We start from the raw sequence: 19,917 nt of genomic DNA, 5'->3' as shown, positions 1-19,917 counted from the left end.
AACATTGATATAGTCTAGAATCCTATACCACAAGGTATCGGGGGAAGGAAAACGAGACAAAAAAAGTCTTTAGTACAGAAACTAAAAATCATCGGAAACAGAACAAAAGAAAGGCGCACAAAACACATACTACAAATTCCATTTTAAAAAAAGAAAAGAAAAAGGTATTACTACAAACTAGTTCATTGAAACTCTCTCCGTTCATGCCGCTGCTTTTCCCGAGTATGCACGCAGCTCGGGCTGAAGGTCTCCCCATAAAGCGGGGGGGGGGGGGGTGGGGGAGGGGGAGGTGTGGTGTGCTTAGCGCTGCAATCGTTGGGATAGTAAAGCGAAACAGTCGATCCATCAGTATTATAGATGCGGATATAAAACGCCATGTTAATGAGAGAGAGAGAGAGAGAGAGAGCATTAAAAGGGAGTAGGAGACAGGGGTGATGAGGAAGAAAAACACAGACTCGGGGAGTAGGGAAAACGGAAAGGGGAAGAGGGGCAGGCCCTATTCTTGCACCCTTCCATAATGATACTCTCCCAAAAGCTTCAGTCAATTTTTCACACAGATAATGTTTTCTATCTTTTGCACTTTCCCTTGTGCAAATAAATTTTGTTTTTGCTTTTAGCTATTTGCTCTTCAATCAATCTATAAAGCTTACATACAGCGCAAAATATTGCCTTTGGGGAAGTAAATTTTGGCACTTACAATATGTACAAGGTAAGAGTAATTATTGTTTACCTGGTAACATCATGAAATTCAATGATAAAACAAAATCATTTCTTGAATGCATAACACCATAACACTTGGTATCATGAAAACAATTCCAAAGTAGATTCCTGTATTCCTTACAAAGCAATGACTCAGAATACTGACCCCCTCCGGCGATCAGAAAACAAGCGTTTTATTGTTTCTGGTTTATTTTCATAAAAAGAAGTGAGATTGTACCATTTTCAACGTCTTATCAGGTAAAATACATTTCATCCCCAGAACTAGACTGCAAACAGAATGCGTGGTACCATGTAGAGGTGTGCAATACAACAATTCAACAAGCTATCACCAAACTGGATAATATCAACACGGAAAATAGATACCCAACAATGTCTAGTGCAAAATTCTTTTACATAGAAATGACACATTGTTCTTCCAGTGCATTACCAAGTCAGCCTGCGCAACATCTCTGTAAGGTGACAATTGAATACCTGAATATAAAAACGACCTAAGTCCATTACAGTACGTTTAGAAAAACAAAATAGAAATCAAATTATTTCCTAATGCTTTTAGTTTTTCGGTTAGTGACTGTTATTTATGCAAATTTAAATGTAAAGCATTCGCTCTAAATTCAGTGGATTGAAAGTCAATCTGATAGATTGTAGTCAGGGACCAATCCAAAATTGGATTGAAAGTTTAAATCGAATAAGATTGAATTCTAACTCTATTAGATTGAAAACTTCAATCCAACTTTTGGATTGGTCCCTGACTACAATTTATTTCAATCTAAGGAATTCAGAGTGTTCATTTGACTGATTACATATCTTTGCATGACTTTGCAAAGGGTGTCCAAAGACGACAGTCACATTTGGACTTCGGTCGTTTTTATATTCAGGTATTCAATCATTGTAATAATAATTATGAAGACGCAGTTATTTCATATCATTTTATTGTTCTCATCGTGCCGTTTTCAAGTTAAACCTGCAAGAACATGCTTGTCGAGAGTAGGTAGGTCCGTTGCAGGGCGACATACATACTCAAGAAGGAATACGTGGTATGCATCGGTAAGATATATTCATTTCCAAGCGTCCGATGTTTTTAATAGACGCTTCTTACGTTAATAATGGTGACTGGGTAGATAATCAAATTAGCATAAGCAATTTAAACTAGCATTTCCAAATTAAAAATGACTTATATAGAACATAGCTTTCCAAAGAGAAGGAGGAATAGATTTATTGGGGTCATCTGATACTGTGCCAAGTCCGCAATGCCTTATTGATTTTAGAAGCTTGAAATAAACTGGATGTTGGAGGTGATAATTTGTAGAACTGCGCACAAGATTGTGTACTCACATTTTGAATATGTCATGGACTTATAAGAAAATTTGATTCCTCTGGTGTTACCGGCCATCTATCAATCAAGCCGCACTTTGTAAAAGCTGACATCTTTCCAGGCAAGGGTGTAATATCTTAGAAAATTCATGGATCGTAGCAAACTCATCTCTGTATCAACATGACCAAGGTGAACTGAGAATGACAACATCTCAATGAAGGAAAGTGCACATCAAGGTAAAATGAACACATGGCTAAAAAGCAAAAACAAAAAATGAACGCAAGTTAGTGTTCTTAATTGATGATAACATGTGAACTTTTGGTCTGGAAATCGGCATCATGATCCTGCACTGTTAGCTTCCTCAACCATATAGAAACAGCATGACGCAAGAGAAACGCCATATGCGACCAATTTCTCGCTTTTCTCTCCTTCAAATCGTGAAGCATTATGTGGCGGTAACCGCACTTCAATAAACCTCAGTAACATGAAACTTTAAATAGCACAAACATGTGATACCACACAGTATACAAATGATGGTGAGAGATTTTATTAAGGTATATCCTAGGAGTTCATGCTCCATTGGCGATAACATTGCTTTGTAGTGAGAGAGGGTAAAAGAATTCCTATAAATATGGTAGAGGATCGGGAAGATATCGTACATCGAGTTCCCAGAAGACTTCACACAAACTCCCTCAACCTCCAACCGGTAAGTACTGATTATTTTTCTATCTTACTTTTGTCACATAATTCGTACGTACAGAAATGCCAACAAGACCCTTTCCAAAAGAAAGAGTTCAGTTAGTATTGATAAGGGCGTTGGCAGTATCGCAGCCATCTCTTAAGGGGGAAAGTGTTGAAAAGTGTCTTTGAAAATATACGAGATGGTAGGGCCAACGAAGCTGTAGGCAGCTATTTAATTTCTATGTCCTTGCCTCTATAAAGAGGGCCTGATTATGATTGTTCAGTATCTAAGATCACCCATCGTCTGTTTCAATTTCATATCAGCATGCAAAAGACTAATCACATTCAGCGTTTTGAGTTCAAACCCTAACTCACTTTACAGAGACAGACGATTTTTTTTCATGCAAAGGGGAAATTAACTAATCGCGATTTGAAAAAAAAAATACGATAAGATTAGTGGTCAACATATGATACTTCTCACCGATAGAAATGCCCATTTTGATCAATCATTGTGTACTGTTACAGGAAAGATAGGGGTGAATAAGTGTTAATATTCTAGCTGCTCATGTTTTAAATAATAATTAATGCAACCTGGACGAGCATGCGATTCCACGCGTAATCTTCGTTTTGTATGTTTCACCCACAGAGAAGCAGATAAAACCGAAATGGCCAAGGCTCTGTTCTTCGTTCTCGCCGCTCTCCTCTTCGTCGCCGCCCTCGCCGAGGTCGAGATGGACGAGCAGGCCGAGCTCATCGACTACTTCATGGCCGAGAAGAGGGGAATGGGAAGGAACATGAGGAAATACAAGTGTAAGCAGAATGTTACCATACCGTCCTATTGACATTCCTAGCCTTAACAGTTAATCGAAATTATCGGGGTGTCATTGGAATAATTATCTTCTCTGGATATGAAAATGGTCTGGATCTTGTCCATCACTGACCAAGTCGTCAAAATATCATAGAAACGCACTTTGTGAGCTGAAATACGCTACATTTTTATGAACTTCTTCACATTCCGGTGAGATGAAAGAGATGTTTCATTACGTTTTCCAAATATGACATGTCTTTGACATAATTATAATGTATTAAATCCAACAACTTCTCATTGTTTTAACCAGATGCATTGTAGAAACCTGATTTACCCATACTGACGAATCCTTAGAATGTCACATTTTGACGGAAAGTCCACTATGGGTGTTCTCAGGATCTTTTGGAAAATAAGTGAAATGCTTCAGTTATATCTCAAGAAGAGATGCCCTGAAAATCAGAAATCCTGCGCTAAAGCTGGTAGGCATCGTAATTCAAGAGGCTGTAAATCACTCCGCTAGGTAATAAATCGATAAATACATTCTAAAAAGGCAATCTAAAATTAACATAGAGCCCATTATAATTAGGTCACTGTTATGGAAGATGATCACCACGCTCTGGCATTGACACTTCTTGGAGCCAATAGTGACGATCACGATGATGGTGGTGATGATTATGATGATGATGATGAGAAGAAGGAAGAGCATGGGAGGAGGAGCAGGGAAGGAAGAGCAGGAGGGGGAGGAGGAGGTACAGTGTATCATCAGTTTGTACAGTTGTTGGTCTCTGTTTTAAACCTTGAAACATTCTCGTCTTTCATTTATTTCCAGTCTGCCAGCAATGGAACCAGGACTGTTGGTGCAGTAGGAGGAGCGGACAAGTCGTCTTCTGTAATGGTCAGTTCATGCGGGTTCTTTTTTTTTCCTATGATGAATTCTTGAATTATACTGTCATGATAATCCTTTATGGAATAATCACGGACCTCTCCCTGTATATCTTTATGTTGTCCATACAAATTTCATTGCCCTTTGACGAATAAAATGATGGCAATAACAGCATAATTCCTGCGAATCAAGGTACGATGTGGCATAATTTACAGCAAATTGATTAAATTCGTACAGGATAACCTTACCAATGGTCACAACGTTATTTCTTTATATCTTTGTGTATTTACATTTTAGGTGCTGCCAATGGAGACAACCTCTAAACTGCTTTGCTCCTCATACCGGATCCTCTGTCATCTAACAGCCCCAACCCTGTCATGACACTACGCTGCTCGCTCCTAATGGTCTTACCAATGGATTAGGCGGCTCCGTAAATTTGCGCGCGTGTGCGCGCGAATTTGTTTGTGCGTGTGTGCTATCCATGGATACCTGAAATAAAGAAGTTTTAGCTACATACCTTTCGTCAAGTTTATTTCATTATTTCTATGGTTATTTTTGTCGCATGACCATTGAACTATGAATAAAAGAAACAGTGTACGTGTATCTCATGCTGTGACAGATAGAGATAGGGAAGAAACCGATACTACCGTAGAGGATTGATGTGTGTGTGTGTACGTTTTGATTTTTGTCTGAAGTTTTGATTGGTGTCTGAACCCTTCCTCATAATTGGCCCATCATTTACCGCAGATGCTACTGATACCATACGTGGTGTTTTAATGCTATAGATATTCAAAGACGTAATACAAAAAGAACAGAATAAAATAAACATGATTTAAAGACCTTCAATTTCAAATTACTCAGCATAGGGGAGCTTGTCATCTCCACAAAAAGACACACTCAATTTTAGATATATATCTTTATCATTTTCAGTGTCAATTAAGTTGAAATGAAACTATTCACTATACAATGACACTGTACATTTGCCTATGTGTGTGCATGTGCTTCTGTGCAGAGAATTCTACGGTCTTATTACACTTCAAGTCAATTACTCGCTTGAATGGCCCTTGTATATAAGTTTCATTTTTGTTATCGGGCATACCAACGAATGAATGACATACATCACAGCGAGTCACAAGAATGCTTAAACACTTTGTGCGTCAGGAATATTACAATTTCAGACACAAAAATAGACAAAGGTTAATAATGACAGTATTTCAACACACGAAACACGATCATTCAGATACAATCATCCATCTACACTCAAGTAACACTCAACATCCAGCTATTAAACAGTCAGCAGTAACGAAAAATCAGCGCATTAACGCTTGATTTCATTCGTGAAAATGTCTAAAACAAATGTCCTAAAATCAAACATATCATTTCAATTTCAACTTCAATTTATTCTCATGTTTCTCGATGGAAAATATAACAAGATAAAATAATACATGATATCTACCCAGGAAGCATGATATATTGCAAACGTAATTATAGAACATAGTGGTCAATCGATGAAAGTTGGAATCTGAGAACAATGCCAAAGAAATCTGATGGAACCTACCTAGAAGCAAGCTTGTTTCAATTCGAATGAATTTATTAAGAATTTCCTGCATTGAATATATATTACATATGAAATACAGTAATTTCTTCTTTTTTTAAGACAATAAAACATACAGTGCGTACATCCGAACATATAATCTATAGTGTCTGAACCATAAATGTGATATGTTATATAGTTTATAATTATTTTTGTATTCTAAAATCATAATAAGTATTGTTCATAGTATCATCATCATCAATGAGTTAATGTACAATAGTATATGGAAGAATTTAAAATGAATACAGAGACTCCAACTCTCCCGTTTTCGACGGGAGATCTCCCGCCGAAAACCCATTTTTGCAAAATCTCCCGTTCTCCCGCTTGAGATTTAATTTCTCCCGCCCTGGCTCTGTGTCTCCCGTTGGAAAGGATTTCTTACTTATTGCTATCGTATGTTGAAAAAAAAGCCTTAGATAGCACCAGAGAGCATCTAGAACCCTAGGAACTTTACGCTTTGTACACATCAACTTGATGTCTCCCGTTTGGTAGGGGTTTCAGGCGGAAGAATCTCCAGATCAGAAGGTGCTTTGGGTTGGAGTCTCTGTGAATATGTTTTATTGGTGGACAAATTGGTGTTGTTGTTGTTTTGTTCCAGTGTTCCACGTCTTACAAGCTTGGCTTTCTTAGTGGAACACTGTTTTCCATCGTTATGATTATTTACTTTTTTGTTGCCATGGCAAAGTGCATTGTTTCTTTTTTATGACACCATCCGTGCATATACTTCATATTGTATTTGAAAAAAAAAAATGCCTTTATCAGACGAATGTAAGACAAACTGAAAAATTGTACCACTTTGGATCATGTTTCCTTTTATCTTTTCTTTCTTTCATTTTTTTTTTTTGGATGATGGAAATAAATAAACTATTGAATTGAAAAAAAAATTGAATTGAAACATAATTGAGATATACGTGTACAGATAGAAGAAAAGAATGAGAAAAGACGTCAATTGGAAACCACTCGGGATAAAGTGAATAAAATGATCTGATTGAATTATGGCGCATGTATTGGGAGTATGAATGCAGAAGACTGTCGTCAAATAAGCATATGGCTTGAAGATACGACAAAAGATAACGAGCAAAACATACATCGTGTATACTTATCGAAAACAAAAGAAAAGAAAAAAACCCAGTGTCATTCATTGTTGAGCGGAGGTCCCAATAAAGATTAAGATGAGGAGAATGGTTACAATAAATTGACCACAACATAAAAAACTAAACTAAAAAAAAAAAAGATGAAGATAAATATACTTTGAGATATATCAAATTCTTCTCTAATGCAGGTTTGGAGGTCGAATAATTTGATGCAAGATCAAACATGAAATTTCTTGCCGACAAATTGGAGGCATTCTTGCCTGCCTGGTTGGTATAGGATATTACACAAAAGGGAGTTGCGACGTGAACGGCTGTTTAGGGACAAATTCACTATAGATGCGTGTAGTGATGTAAAGAGATTTTCAACAAATACTCAGAAACGATATTCTTCCTTCACCCCTTGTCTGTAAGTAAAGTTTGTATCTTCATATCATGTTTTAATCACAGTGAACGGCAATTTGTCTACAAAATTTTCCCTTCTGGCCAGTATACACGTAGGACGAGACGGCCCGAAAGAAAAAAAAAAAGAATCTTTCGTATGGTACAAAAGAAACTGACCAATCTCTCAGCTGATTAAAGTCATTCGTATGGGCTATTATACAAATGATGCACAGGACAGAGTGGATCGGTGAGAATTGGATGCGCAAGTTTAACTTTGGAACTGTTTAAACCCACGAGCGTAGCGAGTGGGTTTTAGACTGTTCCAAAGAGAGTATCCAATTCTCACTGATCCACGAAATAGGCCTGTGCATCATTTGTGTTATAAAAAGGGCCCGTAAATTCATGAAATACAACCGTTTTCCTCATCATGCATCCGGTACACCTACAACACTATACAAGACTTGAGTCATGCGTTCGGATTTTACCGGACGCATTGTTCAGTGTGGATCAGCTGACCAATCAGATTGCAGAGATTCTAAAGCCCATTTTATAAGGGTCATAATCTCATTCACTCTGGTTTAGGTCAGTATGCATTTCATTGCAGCGTCTTTTCTTGAAATATCTACCACCAGTTACTTTGTCCGAGACATCGACAAAATCCATAGATGAATGTAATGCGGGTTAACATGGCCTTATTGTGCTTGAAAAAAAAAAGTCAGGTTGGATTTTGAAAGAGGATATAATTTAACAATGCCAAGAGGTACACGAAGATCGAGCTCTCCAAGAAAAGTGAAAGAATCACTCGCGGTAAGGGTTAACGAGAGGCCAAAGTATCCCTCCTGATCCCACAGGGAGATTTTGTGTTCTCAGACCCGAAATTCAGCGTTTTGGTGTACACTTTTTGGTAAAATTTTTGATATTTCTTCAACCCAAAAAGGAAGAAAAGTAAATATCAAAGTGGTTCGAATCTCACGAGCGCAGTTATGAGCACGATAGTGCCAAAGTGTTTGGTCACTGGGAACGACCCTTACTGAAGATCTAAATTTGATATCAGAGAGGCTTGTTTTCAATGAACCGAAACTTAATCCAAACGAATGTGAATTTATAGTTATGAGACCTAAGCGTAATGTTATTTTCTAACATGACTGTTATTTTGAATGATGAAAACATACCCAGAGTGTCCTCTTGTAAATATGCTGGTATGTCTTTATGCGAGAATCTGGATTGCAGATTACATATAACGGCAGTGTGCAGAAAATGTTTTCCAATATTTCAATATTTCTAATTTCTGTTAAAGAGAATCTCTAATCTTAATTCGCAACAACAATCACTTACACTGTAAAAACATCGGTGTTAGATTTAACACCATGGGTGTTAAATCTAACGTCGATCAAACTTCAATAGAGGACCACACCCACAGGTGTAGAAAATGTATTGTGACGGTGTTAAAAAGTGTTCGCCTAGCACTTCGTGGTGTTAATTTGACACTGTGACGGGTGATATTTTTTACACTGCGCAAGAGTTAATTCAATAATGACACCGCATGGTGTTGATTTGATATTGGTCATGGTGTTGGTGGAGTTAATTTCAATGGCATAACACCCGTCCAGCTTCAATAGGGGACCACACCAACTGGTGTTACTGTGGTGTAAATGTATTTACATTTTTTTTTTCAAAAATCAAGTATTTTATCGGAAAATTCTTTATCGTGTTGTTGAAGTTCAAAATTAACAAGAAGTGCAGTAACTAAGAAACTATTCAAAAAACAATGTCAAATTTTGAAATGACACCCGGAGGTGTTAATCTAACACCATGAATGAGCACCGGAAATTTAACACCAGCTCGGTGTTTCATATTTAACACCTGACTTTTTGCAGTGTATCTTTTATAAAGTTATGATACAATGTCATATCAATTACTGTGACTCAGTATATTGCAATGCAGGTGTAATTCTTTTAGGAAGCTGCAAAATCGAGGCTTGAAAGCAGTTCTGAGCCTTGCTCATCTCGTTTTCAATTGTACATTATACTGTCTTCAGCTGGATAATATTGATATGAGATTTGGGAAGAGAATAGCGGCTATGACGTAAAAGATATCTAGTTCTTGCTCTCCTAAATTTCTTTTAGATAGATTTAATATCATTAATGTGCCCTATAATATCAGAGGGTCCGGTCGAGATCTTCTTTTACCTAAAGCTCGGACAAATCTAATGGTTAGAAGTTTACCTTTTAGAGGGGTTAATGTTTGGAACACGTTACAATGTAAAAAGAGCGGTGTTAGATTCAACACAATGGGTGTTAAATCTAGCACTGATCAAGTGTCCATAGAGGACCACACCGACAGGTGTACAAAGTATATTTTGATGGTGTTGAAAAATGTTCACTTGGCACTGTGCTGTTGATTTGACACTGTATAGCTTGTGACATTTTGACACTGCGCTGGTGTTAATTCAACAATGACACTACTTGGTCTTCGTTATTATTGGTGTTAATGCATATGGTATAAAAAAACTTTATCGGAAAGTCCTTGTTCGTCATATTGAAGTTCAAAATCAACAAGAAAAAAAATAATTTATTTTCTATCTAAAAATTAGTTTTATATTTTGAAGTAACACTAATGATTGTTAATTTAACACCGCAAACATGGCAAATGAGCATCAGAAATTTAACACCAGCTTGGGGTTTCATATTTAACATCCCAATTTTGTGCAGTGACCTATGTATCTGAAAGAAACAAGTAATCTTGAATCTTTCACATCTCTCCTTCAAAGAAATAAATCGTACTTTTGGGAATTTTTAGGCATATATGAATAATATACGCATGATTGCATATTAATGTTAAATATATTTTGTGTTATTCAAATTCATGAAATTCTTCCGTCGAGATCTTTTCATTGCAACTGATTGACAACTTGCCCTACATCGACGTAAATTTTTTGTGTATCTATATGTACATGAAGGACATATACGAGATCATGAGATTTTATCTGTTGCTTCACTTTTTACCCTGCAATATCATTTTTGTTACTGTATAATGTTGTGTGTAAACATACCGTCCCCTCTAGCAAGAGGCAAAACACTCTGTCCCTCGGATAGGACATAAAATGGAGGTCCCGTGTATGAGAGAGACACAGCTCATGCACGTAAAAGATCCCGCTTCATTCATTCATCGCAAAGAGCAGGGTGTCTAACCCGGTGAAGTGGTCCCACCCCACAACCAACTGGACCCCATGGAAGACCAGCTTAGTGTAGCTGAATATGGGCTATCCAGCCATCTTCACAGATGGAAAATGAACAACAACAACAACAACAACAATTTGTATAAGCTCCTTCCCTTGCGGAGACATCCAATATGAGCTCCCTCGTGGAGATATTATATTGTATATTTGATAATAAATGAATAAATAAATAGATTTATTTTTTGATAGGGTCCAATTTTTTATTTTCTTCTTTTCTTCAAATCAACAACAACCACAACAGGATAAACGATATATTTCTGTGCTTGTATTTGATAAAAGAAAATGATCACTTTTACACAAATCTCAATGTATTCCATATTTTACAGCTCACGTGTTCCATTTGTTCCTCTATTCACGATGGGTTGATTTAACATTCAAGAGCAAAAAAAATAAAAAATAAAAAAATAAAAAAATCTTGTATTAATTGGTGATAATATCTCCTTTGAATTTAAGGCCTAATTGTAGAGAGCTATAACATTACCACAGCTCCATTTAGATGATAGCGCTGCATTTAAATAAAAAAGGGGGAATAAATTTAAGGAAATCGTAACACTTCACAACATGATGAAACTCGGTCACCCATGATGATATTTCCTACGAAGCCATCCCGTCGAGGGTTCATCATGGAAGCTACCGATGATGGCTCATGCTGACTTTCACTTAATACAAGTCATCTGTTTTAGTTTATGTGTGACATTGTATGTTGCTCTTTCTCACACCTTGTGTTCATGTGTTCTTTCTTGAAGTTTCTAAAAGGTCACCCATTTTTTTTTTATTCATTCCATATTCCACGTTAAGGAAGAATGGGCGAATTGAGCGATAAATCTATATCAATTTCTCAGAAAACACAGATGTTAATTTGAACAAAGTGACTAGGAAGAATTACACTTTGAGAAATCCTGATGGAGTTTTGAATATCATTATTTTCTATTCTTATCATTTGATTTGATTTTAGTGCTAACAAAACAGCAGGGAAATAGGTCTCCGAGTTGCCCATCAAAATATTATCAAACGCCACCAGGACCTTTTGCGTTCAAAAGGTAACATATTTTGTTGAGGAAAGAATCTCTTTTGATTAATATGACCGTCCGTTCATAAACCATCTGTTATATAGCAACTTAGTACAGGTTTCCGGGTCAAGGCTGGAATCACTTTGTAACTACATAAGAATCGTGGCAAAATCATCTCTTGATTAATGCGATGACATCATTGTAATGAAAGGAATTGATAGAAGTGCACTTTAAAGATGTGTAGACCGAGAAGTCGCGAAAATAAAACCACCATAAGCTAATGAGGCTTAATGATTGAATAATAACAGGTGGTCCTAGTGAGAAAAGCGGCATGATCCAGTACTGTTAGCTTCCTCAACCACACCATGACAGCATGAGATGAGAAACACCGCCATATGCTACCAAGTTCCCTTTCCTTTTCTTCAAATTGTAAGGCATTAGATTGTGTATGACAGCATTTCGGCTTAACCCTAACAGGGCCATGATTACTGAATACAGTCGACTTCAAATAAAGTGCTTTTACTTGAGATAGTGAAAGACTTAATTAGTTTTCGGAGGCCAATGTCTGATAACATCAGAACCTGCCTGGTAATGTGTAAAAATTTCCTATAAATACGGAAGAGGGAGCAGGCAGATATCGTTCATCGAGATTCTCAGAAGACACCACACAACACCTTAAGCCTCCAACCGGTAAGTACCAATTCTTTCCAATCAGATTTTTCTTTCTCGCAAAAAAAAAAAAAAAAAAAAGCAGCTATCCTCTCAACAGACGTTATTCGATAGATACATGAGCTACGGTACATATAGTACACAAAACCTGACAGTAAACATAAAGGTAAACGATATTCAAGAGCTGGTGAAAATTTAGTTATGGAATGCAGTGGAGTTTGTGGAAATGACAAGTAAACCGCATAGTCATGAACTCTCTTCAACTGCATGAACATAATGATTTTATTTACATATTCGTTTGGTTTCTGTACAAGTATTTCAAGAAAGATCCTCTCTCTAGTGCAGGTCAAAATTCATAGGAACAACTTATATTCGTTTTCAAAGTAATAAATATCATTGAAAAGGAGTTGTTATAATGGGCAAAAGATCCGCAGATTCTATTTCCCATGAACTTTGTGAGCTTTCAGTAATTGATATCAGTCATCGTACATGTGGATTCCATACAAAGATTTTAATTTTATGTTTTCTTTTCATATTCAAGCCTCGTTGAGGTGGAGGGACACAGGATTATCAATGTCTTGTAGGCAGGGAAATTACATGATGCTATTTAAAACGCAACGGTCTAAGTGCTCCTTTCCTATTTTTCTTCAAAACTTTACGAGCGACTGCAAAGAAAGCAAACCTAAAAACTTGTAGATTGAAATCTCCGTCCCAACAGTCATGATTGTCTGTAGAAATTAATGTGCATTCAAATTGTCGATTATCACGTCTAATTACAAATCAATTGCATTGATTTTCTACTTGCTTACATTTTGGCCATTCTTTTTTATCATGACCTGCATCTACTCTTTGCGCATCTTGTTCTTTAAGCACCATCTGTAAGAAGCAGATAAAACCAAAATGGCCAAGGCTCTGTTCTTCGTTCTTGCCGCTCTTCTCTTCGTCGCCGCCCTCGCCGAGGTCGAGATGGACGAGCAGGCCGAGCTCATCGACTATTTCATGGCCGAGAAGAGGGGAATGGGAAGGAACATGAGGAAATACAAGTGTGAGTAAAATATTGTATTTGTTGCCAACACTGCAATAGGGAATGTGTATTCCCTTATCGCTTTGGGCTTTTTGCCATAGTTAAAGTGATTTATTTCAGAGAAGATCCCTGCTTATTTTAATCAAAAACCTTCTTGAAACACTGTCACCTCACTACTGTCAGATTAAAAGTCCTGGCTCTGACTGTGAAACGAAATGAACATAAGATGCAAAAAACGGAATGTGGGAATTTTGTCAGAGGGTATCATGCTAAATTAGATGGGGTTTTTTTTTTTCACTCTTAAGTTACTTGAAATGTAAATACCAATCATGTGTTGCTGAAGGAGTGGGGAAATTTCCACGGAAACACAAGTTTTTAAGACTGGACCATTCACATAGTGCTGAGAAAACGACGGAATGCAATAATTCTTCGGTGGTCCTAAGATTACATTTATCCTCTATTCTGTTTAATTTGAAGGATTTTCTACCATCTAAACGAACATAGATAACACTGTACTTCTGTTTGATAGGACTCATGTTGATCCATGTATACCTGAAACAATCTCGTCTCTAATTTCCAGTCTGCCAGCAATGGGACCAGAACTGCTGGTGTAGCAGGAAGAGTGGAAAGGTCGTCTTCTGTAACGGTAATTATTTTTTTAGGTGATCCGAGTATCCTCTCGGATCACCTTCTGTATCTGTACTGAATCTTTCTTCTTTCTTTGTTTCTTTCTTTATTTCTCCTCAAAAGTTGTGCAGAGGTTAGCTCAGAAAGTGCATTGCCATTCAATGTCAAACTTATACCATATATGTATCATGTCGCAAAGACGACAGCGCAAGTAAAATCATAGTGATCAGTCGACCGTGACGTCACTATGACGTCATTATATGAAAACACATTTTCATGCATATCTCATTAATGGAATCGAATATTTCAATGAAATTTACGTCACATATATTTCAAGTCAAGCGAATTCTACTCATATTCTCAAAATTCATTTTTATCTCAAAATGCGCGCGTACGCGCGCGTTGAAATATTTGTATGCTCAAATCGAGCTCAAAATTGTTTTGCACACGTTTCAGACCATTTGGAGCATTTTTTTGAAAAATTGAAAAAATTGGACGGACGCGTACGCGTGCGCACATATTCGCACGCACAGCTAATATGAAATAGAAATTTTCAATTTTTTCACACGGATCGGATGTCCGAAATGTCAAGGAATATTTCTACCAAGTTTCAAGTCGATCCGATTCAATATGACGTCATACGGGCCCGTCAAATTCAAAATTCCGCGCGTGCGTCAATGGGGATACACAGTGCAACTATGCCAAAAAACCGTCAATTTTAAATCGGATTTTACTCATCAGGATGGACCCCCCATTTTCTTGACATATTCTGAAAGCTGATGAGTTGTACATGTCATTTCATGGGCTGGCTATGCTGGCAAAATGATTAAAAGATATCAAATTTCTTAATAAAGTAAAAAAAGTAGATTTTCAAAATGACGTCATCAAATTTCAAGTTTGCTCGAGCGTATCTCACTTATCCTTTGCTAATTTTCACCTAAATTTTAATATATTGTAGCTTATGAAATGCTCTTTCAGAAATATAATTACACAATTTTGATTAGATGACGACATCACCTCGAAAAAAAGGATTGAAGGTAACCTTGTCAAATTTGACCAGTTTACGTGTAATCTCTATGGGAGTGCAATTTTTATGGAAATGAAAATTGACATGGCTATCTTTATCGTGCACTAGCTCACTTATGCTTCGATGAATTTCTCTAAGATTTTAATATGTTGTAGCTGAGACGTAGGGCTATCGCGAATGTGCCATTCGTTATTTCATACATTGTCTGGATCACGTGAAAAAACTTGGTTGGAATCAAAGCTTATCTTCGATGTATTGTAATTTTTCTTTCTTTTTACAACTTTATGTGCAATAACTCAAGAAAAACATACCCTATCACCACCATATTTTGCACAAGTTTAGTTCCTGTCACGAACATTATTTCATAAAATAACAACTACTTGATCAGACGCCATCTTGGGTATGTAAATTAGGGTCAAAGGTCATAGATGTTTCATCCTGTATCTTGGTGAATACTTGTTTTATCTTTCCCATATTTTGCACACGTAAAGACCATGTTACAGGGATCATTTCATAAAATAACCACTTTTTGCTCAGATGCCATCTTGTCTGTGCAAAGTGGGGTCAAATGTCATATGTACTTCTTTTTCTATCTTCGCTATGACGTATTATCTCTATGGGAGGGAATTTTTTAGATGTGAAAATTGACATGACTCTCTTTATCGAGTACTATCTTACTTATGCTTCGGTGAATTTCTCTCAGATTTTAATATGTTGTAGCTGAGACTTTGCACTATTAGGACTCGAATCATTGATTAAAAAAAATCGGATCACCTTAATTTGTCAGTGATGACAAATTACAATCTCTAGTCATTTCTCTCGTTGTTTATGAATTGTCGTATTCCGATCTTCATGGAGCAGAGACGTATGGCATGCTCGATTTAGACTTCTATACTTTTGTAGCTCCAATCAGTGATAGCGTACAATTATTTCTTCCGTCTGCCATTTGTTTATAGCATAAAATCCTTGATAATCTTTGAAAACTGAGCACACAAAATGCATGTTATATCCGCTAGCTTATCATCAGAGTGAGGGCTGTCAAGTGTCCAGGCACAACCGTTTGAAATTCTTGAGTCACAATGTGGAATAGAATTGAAATACGTCGATCAATTGATCAGTTTACCGCGAGCATTATATTTTCATGGTTCAAACTATATTTTTCATTTATAAAGTTTTGGAAGGTTTATGTAACATTAATGCTCTTTAACAAACATTTCTTTGGTCTATCACTGAGGATAGTCTTGTTGATGGCCGTGACAAATCGAAAACATACCAATTCATTTCAGTGCAGTACAGTACATAATTATAATCAATATGTAACCATGGCATTATTGACAATGAATGAGCTTAAACCTTTTATGAATATTGTAAATGTGCACAGATTTTACAAGTTTTCTTTCAAAGGACATCAAAATATTTTAGTCTCTCTTGTGAGCTAAAGTCAAATAGAAGAGATCGCTACAACTGTATAAGGATTCTGTAATGTTTGTTCTAAAAGAAAACCAAACATTTATATCTACTTTATCAATTCACTGAATTATTTTTATAGTTGATTAACGTGCAACTGCAATATCAAGGTAAAGGGAAATTCTACAGACATCTGTGGTTTAAAGCTTATCAGGAATTGTGTTTCGGATTTTTTTTCTCTCTCTCTCTTTATGATGTAAGGAGGCAAATAAAACTCGGGAGCCGCAGTTATAAGGTTCACTTTTCCTAAATCAGCATGCTATACCCTGTGCTTCAGAGGTGAAGTTTAATCTCTTACCGTAAAATTGGTATATGTTAATACAGAATAATCTTTCATTGTCATAGTTTGACGCTTGTACACGTTCATCTTTTCTTCTTTATGTACAGGAGCCGCCAATGGAGACAACATTTAAACTGTCTCCATCACCTGAACCGGATCCTCAGTCTTCCACTTGCCCCGACTCTGTCACGACGCGTCCAAATGAGCCTCCACGTGGATTAGGCAGATTTTTAGATTGAATGAATTAAACGGTCTGCCTATGTATGTGCGTCTTATCCATACTTGCGTCTTATCTATCTGGATATGAAATAAAGAGATTTTAGCTACATTAACTCCATTCGCTTTTATTGTTCTGTAATTACTTTTGTGAAGTGATTGAATATTGGGGGAAAGAGGGTACATTTGTCTCAAAGCGAACAGGAGAGAAAGACAATTGTACAGAGACATGAGATGTGCACATTGCCTTTAGTGATCGTGTAATGTTATACTGAGTTTATGGTATATATATATATATATATACATATATATATAGCAATAATGTCACAACAGAGGAATGCATTAAATGCCAATCTTGATTTAAAATAAAAATCCGAATTTTCGGGGGTCCTCCCCCTTCGTCAGGGATGACAATGCGAATGAATTTTCACAGTGATATTAACAGAATGATTGGCATTTAATGCATTCCTCTGTTGTGACATTATTATTGCTATTTCTAGTACTGCCAATACGCGCAGCAACTACAATATATATATATATATTCATATATATATATATATATATATATATATATATATATATATATAATGTGTTTGTTAGCTAGTTGTGATCGTGAATTATTGTTCGGAGGGAATCTCGTCAAAGCATAGGCTTGGATGTAGGCATGCAACATACTTCAGCTGTACTTATACACACTAGATTGAGATAAATATCAATTTTTGCATTATATTTTCAATTTCCAACAGTACACTCCTTCAAAATGTCCGTTTTTACGGACATAGGGTCGTTAACACGCACACACACACATACAAACACACGAGCGCGCGCGCATATACACACAAAAGTACAATTGTAGAATCAAACAAAATATAATGATATTCGTCTGATCCGTTATGTTATCAAAAGTGACTGATATTAAATATGGCCTCTCCACTCAATCTGTAGTTCAATTTCAATTCAATTTCAATTTTCACAAATCATAGATAGTTTGTTCGAATTGCTGGCACGAGAGGAATTGTGTGTATGTGTGTAATTGAGTGTGTGTCTGTTTGTGTGTGCGTGTTATCGTATATTACTTGTTATCAGTGACAACTGCCACATTTCTATGACAAATTTGCTCTCAGCCAATCAGATGAAAGGATTTTTGATAGCTTGTTACATTTATGACAACTTGTCACTGATGACAAGTTTTATGAAACGGGCCCCTGGTTACACTTCGTTATTCCAAAGGTTCGTAATTCCCAAAATGAAAGTATTTTCATAAATCCAAAACTGAAATAAATGTTCTTATTCTTAAGATGAAAAAATGAAAAAAAAAAAGTTCCTTTTCCCAGAGCTTCCCTTACCCCCAAAAAGAAGTAAGTTTCGAATTTCCGAAGGTGCGTTCGTAAGCACTATTCTTTTTCATTTTCGGATTAACGAACATTTGAAATAACGAATCTTATTTCATTTTCGGATTAACGAACATTTGAAATAACGAATCTTATTTCATTTTCGGATAAACGAACTTTCGATATAACTAACGTTTTTTCCCCCATTCTAAGACTGACGAACATTCGGCCAAATGAAACTTCAGAATAACGCTACAAATATTCATATTAACGATCCCATTTTCATTGTCATTTCATTTTTATTAACAAACATAGTTATGAATGTTTGATAGGGTTCTTAGCAATGACAACGTAAGAGAAAATAAGATTGCTCTCTCCTTATATCCCACTTCGTCTTTCTTTCTCTCTGTCCCTCTCTGTCTATCTATCACTCCCTCTCTCTCTCTCTCTCTCTCTCTCTCTTTATCTCTCCCTCTCTCCCTTTCTCCATCCTTTTTTTCTAACTTCATATTTCTGTCTGTTTTCTTGTTACCTCTCCGACTAAAGATATTCAGACAGATGTCTGGTGCAGCAACCATGACCGAAGTAGACTGTGACGAGTGATGAATGTCTCTAGTCATTGCTTAGCGTGTGCGTGTAAGACCTCAAAACATTCCATGTCTTCCTTTCAAGTTGGTCTCGCAAACTCAATTTCATATTTCATTCTGAGTCATTCGTTTCGCTTAACAGGAAAGAATATCTATTTTATCTTTTGGAACTATTTTCATATTTTTCTTGCGTAATATTTTGTTTCCTCGTGACATGAACCTCCTGCTCTTTACAGCACCAATGAATTATTTGAAACAAACAAACAAATAAACAAACAGACAGACAAATATTTTGAGATTGATCACAATTACCAAATAACCTTGACTGGAGGGCTAGCCAAGAAAGATATATTTTGAGCAATTTGCATGTAAAAAAAAAAATGCAAAAGACTGGAGAAGTATACAGAAGTAAAAGAAACGGTGATTCAGCAAACTCATCTTTTTAGGACAAGGAGAGAAAAACTATGAAGAGAGAGAGAGTAAGAGAATCCAGATCTAGGTGCAATAGCAAAATGGTAAATGCAATTAAAAAAAAAAAACATTCAGAAGAATTGTTATTTTGCAACGTATATTTGAAATAAGCAGCACATACAGGTGAAGTGCATATTAGCTTTAAATCGCCAATATTCAGATATTCAGATATTATTGGAGAACTTAAAACGTGTTCTCTGTTAAAGAACAACTGCTCGTTTTACAAGTTAGCACAGCCCGTTGAAATTAATTTATGTTTTTTTAACGTTTAGGTTTTGCAGTTCATTGTTTCCTGAGTTGAGTTGAAAAGAGGTTTTTGAGCGTTTTTTTTTTTTTTTATATTTTATTGCAAAAATAAAGTGAATGAATTTTCACTTAAATCGATCAGATTGAACTTGATGCATGAATGAAATGCATTACGTTGTCATAAGGTGTTTAAAAAAGAAATAGGAAGAAGCAACTTAAGTGCACCTTTACAAGCAACCTATGAAGAGGGA

The 19,917-nt window shown here is 36.3% G+C and overlaps 1 protein-coding gene across 1 annotated transcript; it reads left to right on the top strand.

Moving 5' to 3' along the window:
* Window positions 1-3,378: 3,378 nt before the first annotated feature.
* On the top strand, window positions 3,379-4,727 carry LOC140237269 (uncharacterized). The gene is made up of 3 exons (XM_072317213.1): window positions 3,379-3,523; window positions 4,351-4,416; window positions 4,702-4,727. Exons 1-3 carry the CDS (start codon window positions 3,379-3,381, stop codon window positions 4,725-4,727), a joined length of 237 nt encoding a protein of 78 aa, XP_072173314.1.
* The last annotated feature ends 15,190 nt before the right edge of the window (window positions 4,728-19,917 follow it).

Source organism: Diadema setosum, chromosome 13 (genome assembly GCF_964275005.1).
Source record: "Diadema setosum chromosome 13, eeDiaSeto1, whole genome shotgun sequence".
NCBI classification, from domain to species: Eukaryota; Metazoa; Echinodermata; class Echinoidea; order Diadematoida; family Diadematidae; genus Diadema; species Diadema setosum.
The sequence above is the reverse complement of the archived record's forward strand: the minus strand, read 5'-3'. Positions and strand labels throughout refer to the sequence as shown.

Coding starts and splice junctions, on each gene's coding strand:
- LOC140237269 (XM_072317213.1), top strand. CDS start 3,379: ATGGCCAAGGCTCTGTTCTTCGTTCTCGCCGCTCTCCTCTTCGTCGCC. Junction 3,524..4,350: donor GAACATGAGGAAATACAAGT/GTAAGCAGAATG, acceptor ATTTATTTCCAG/TCTGCCAGCAATGGAACCAG. Junction 4,417..4,701: donor ACAAGTCGTCTTCTGTAATG/GTCAGTTCATGC, acceptor TTTACATTTTAG/GTGCTGCCAATGGAGACAAC.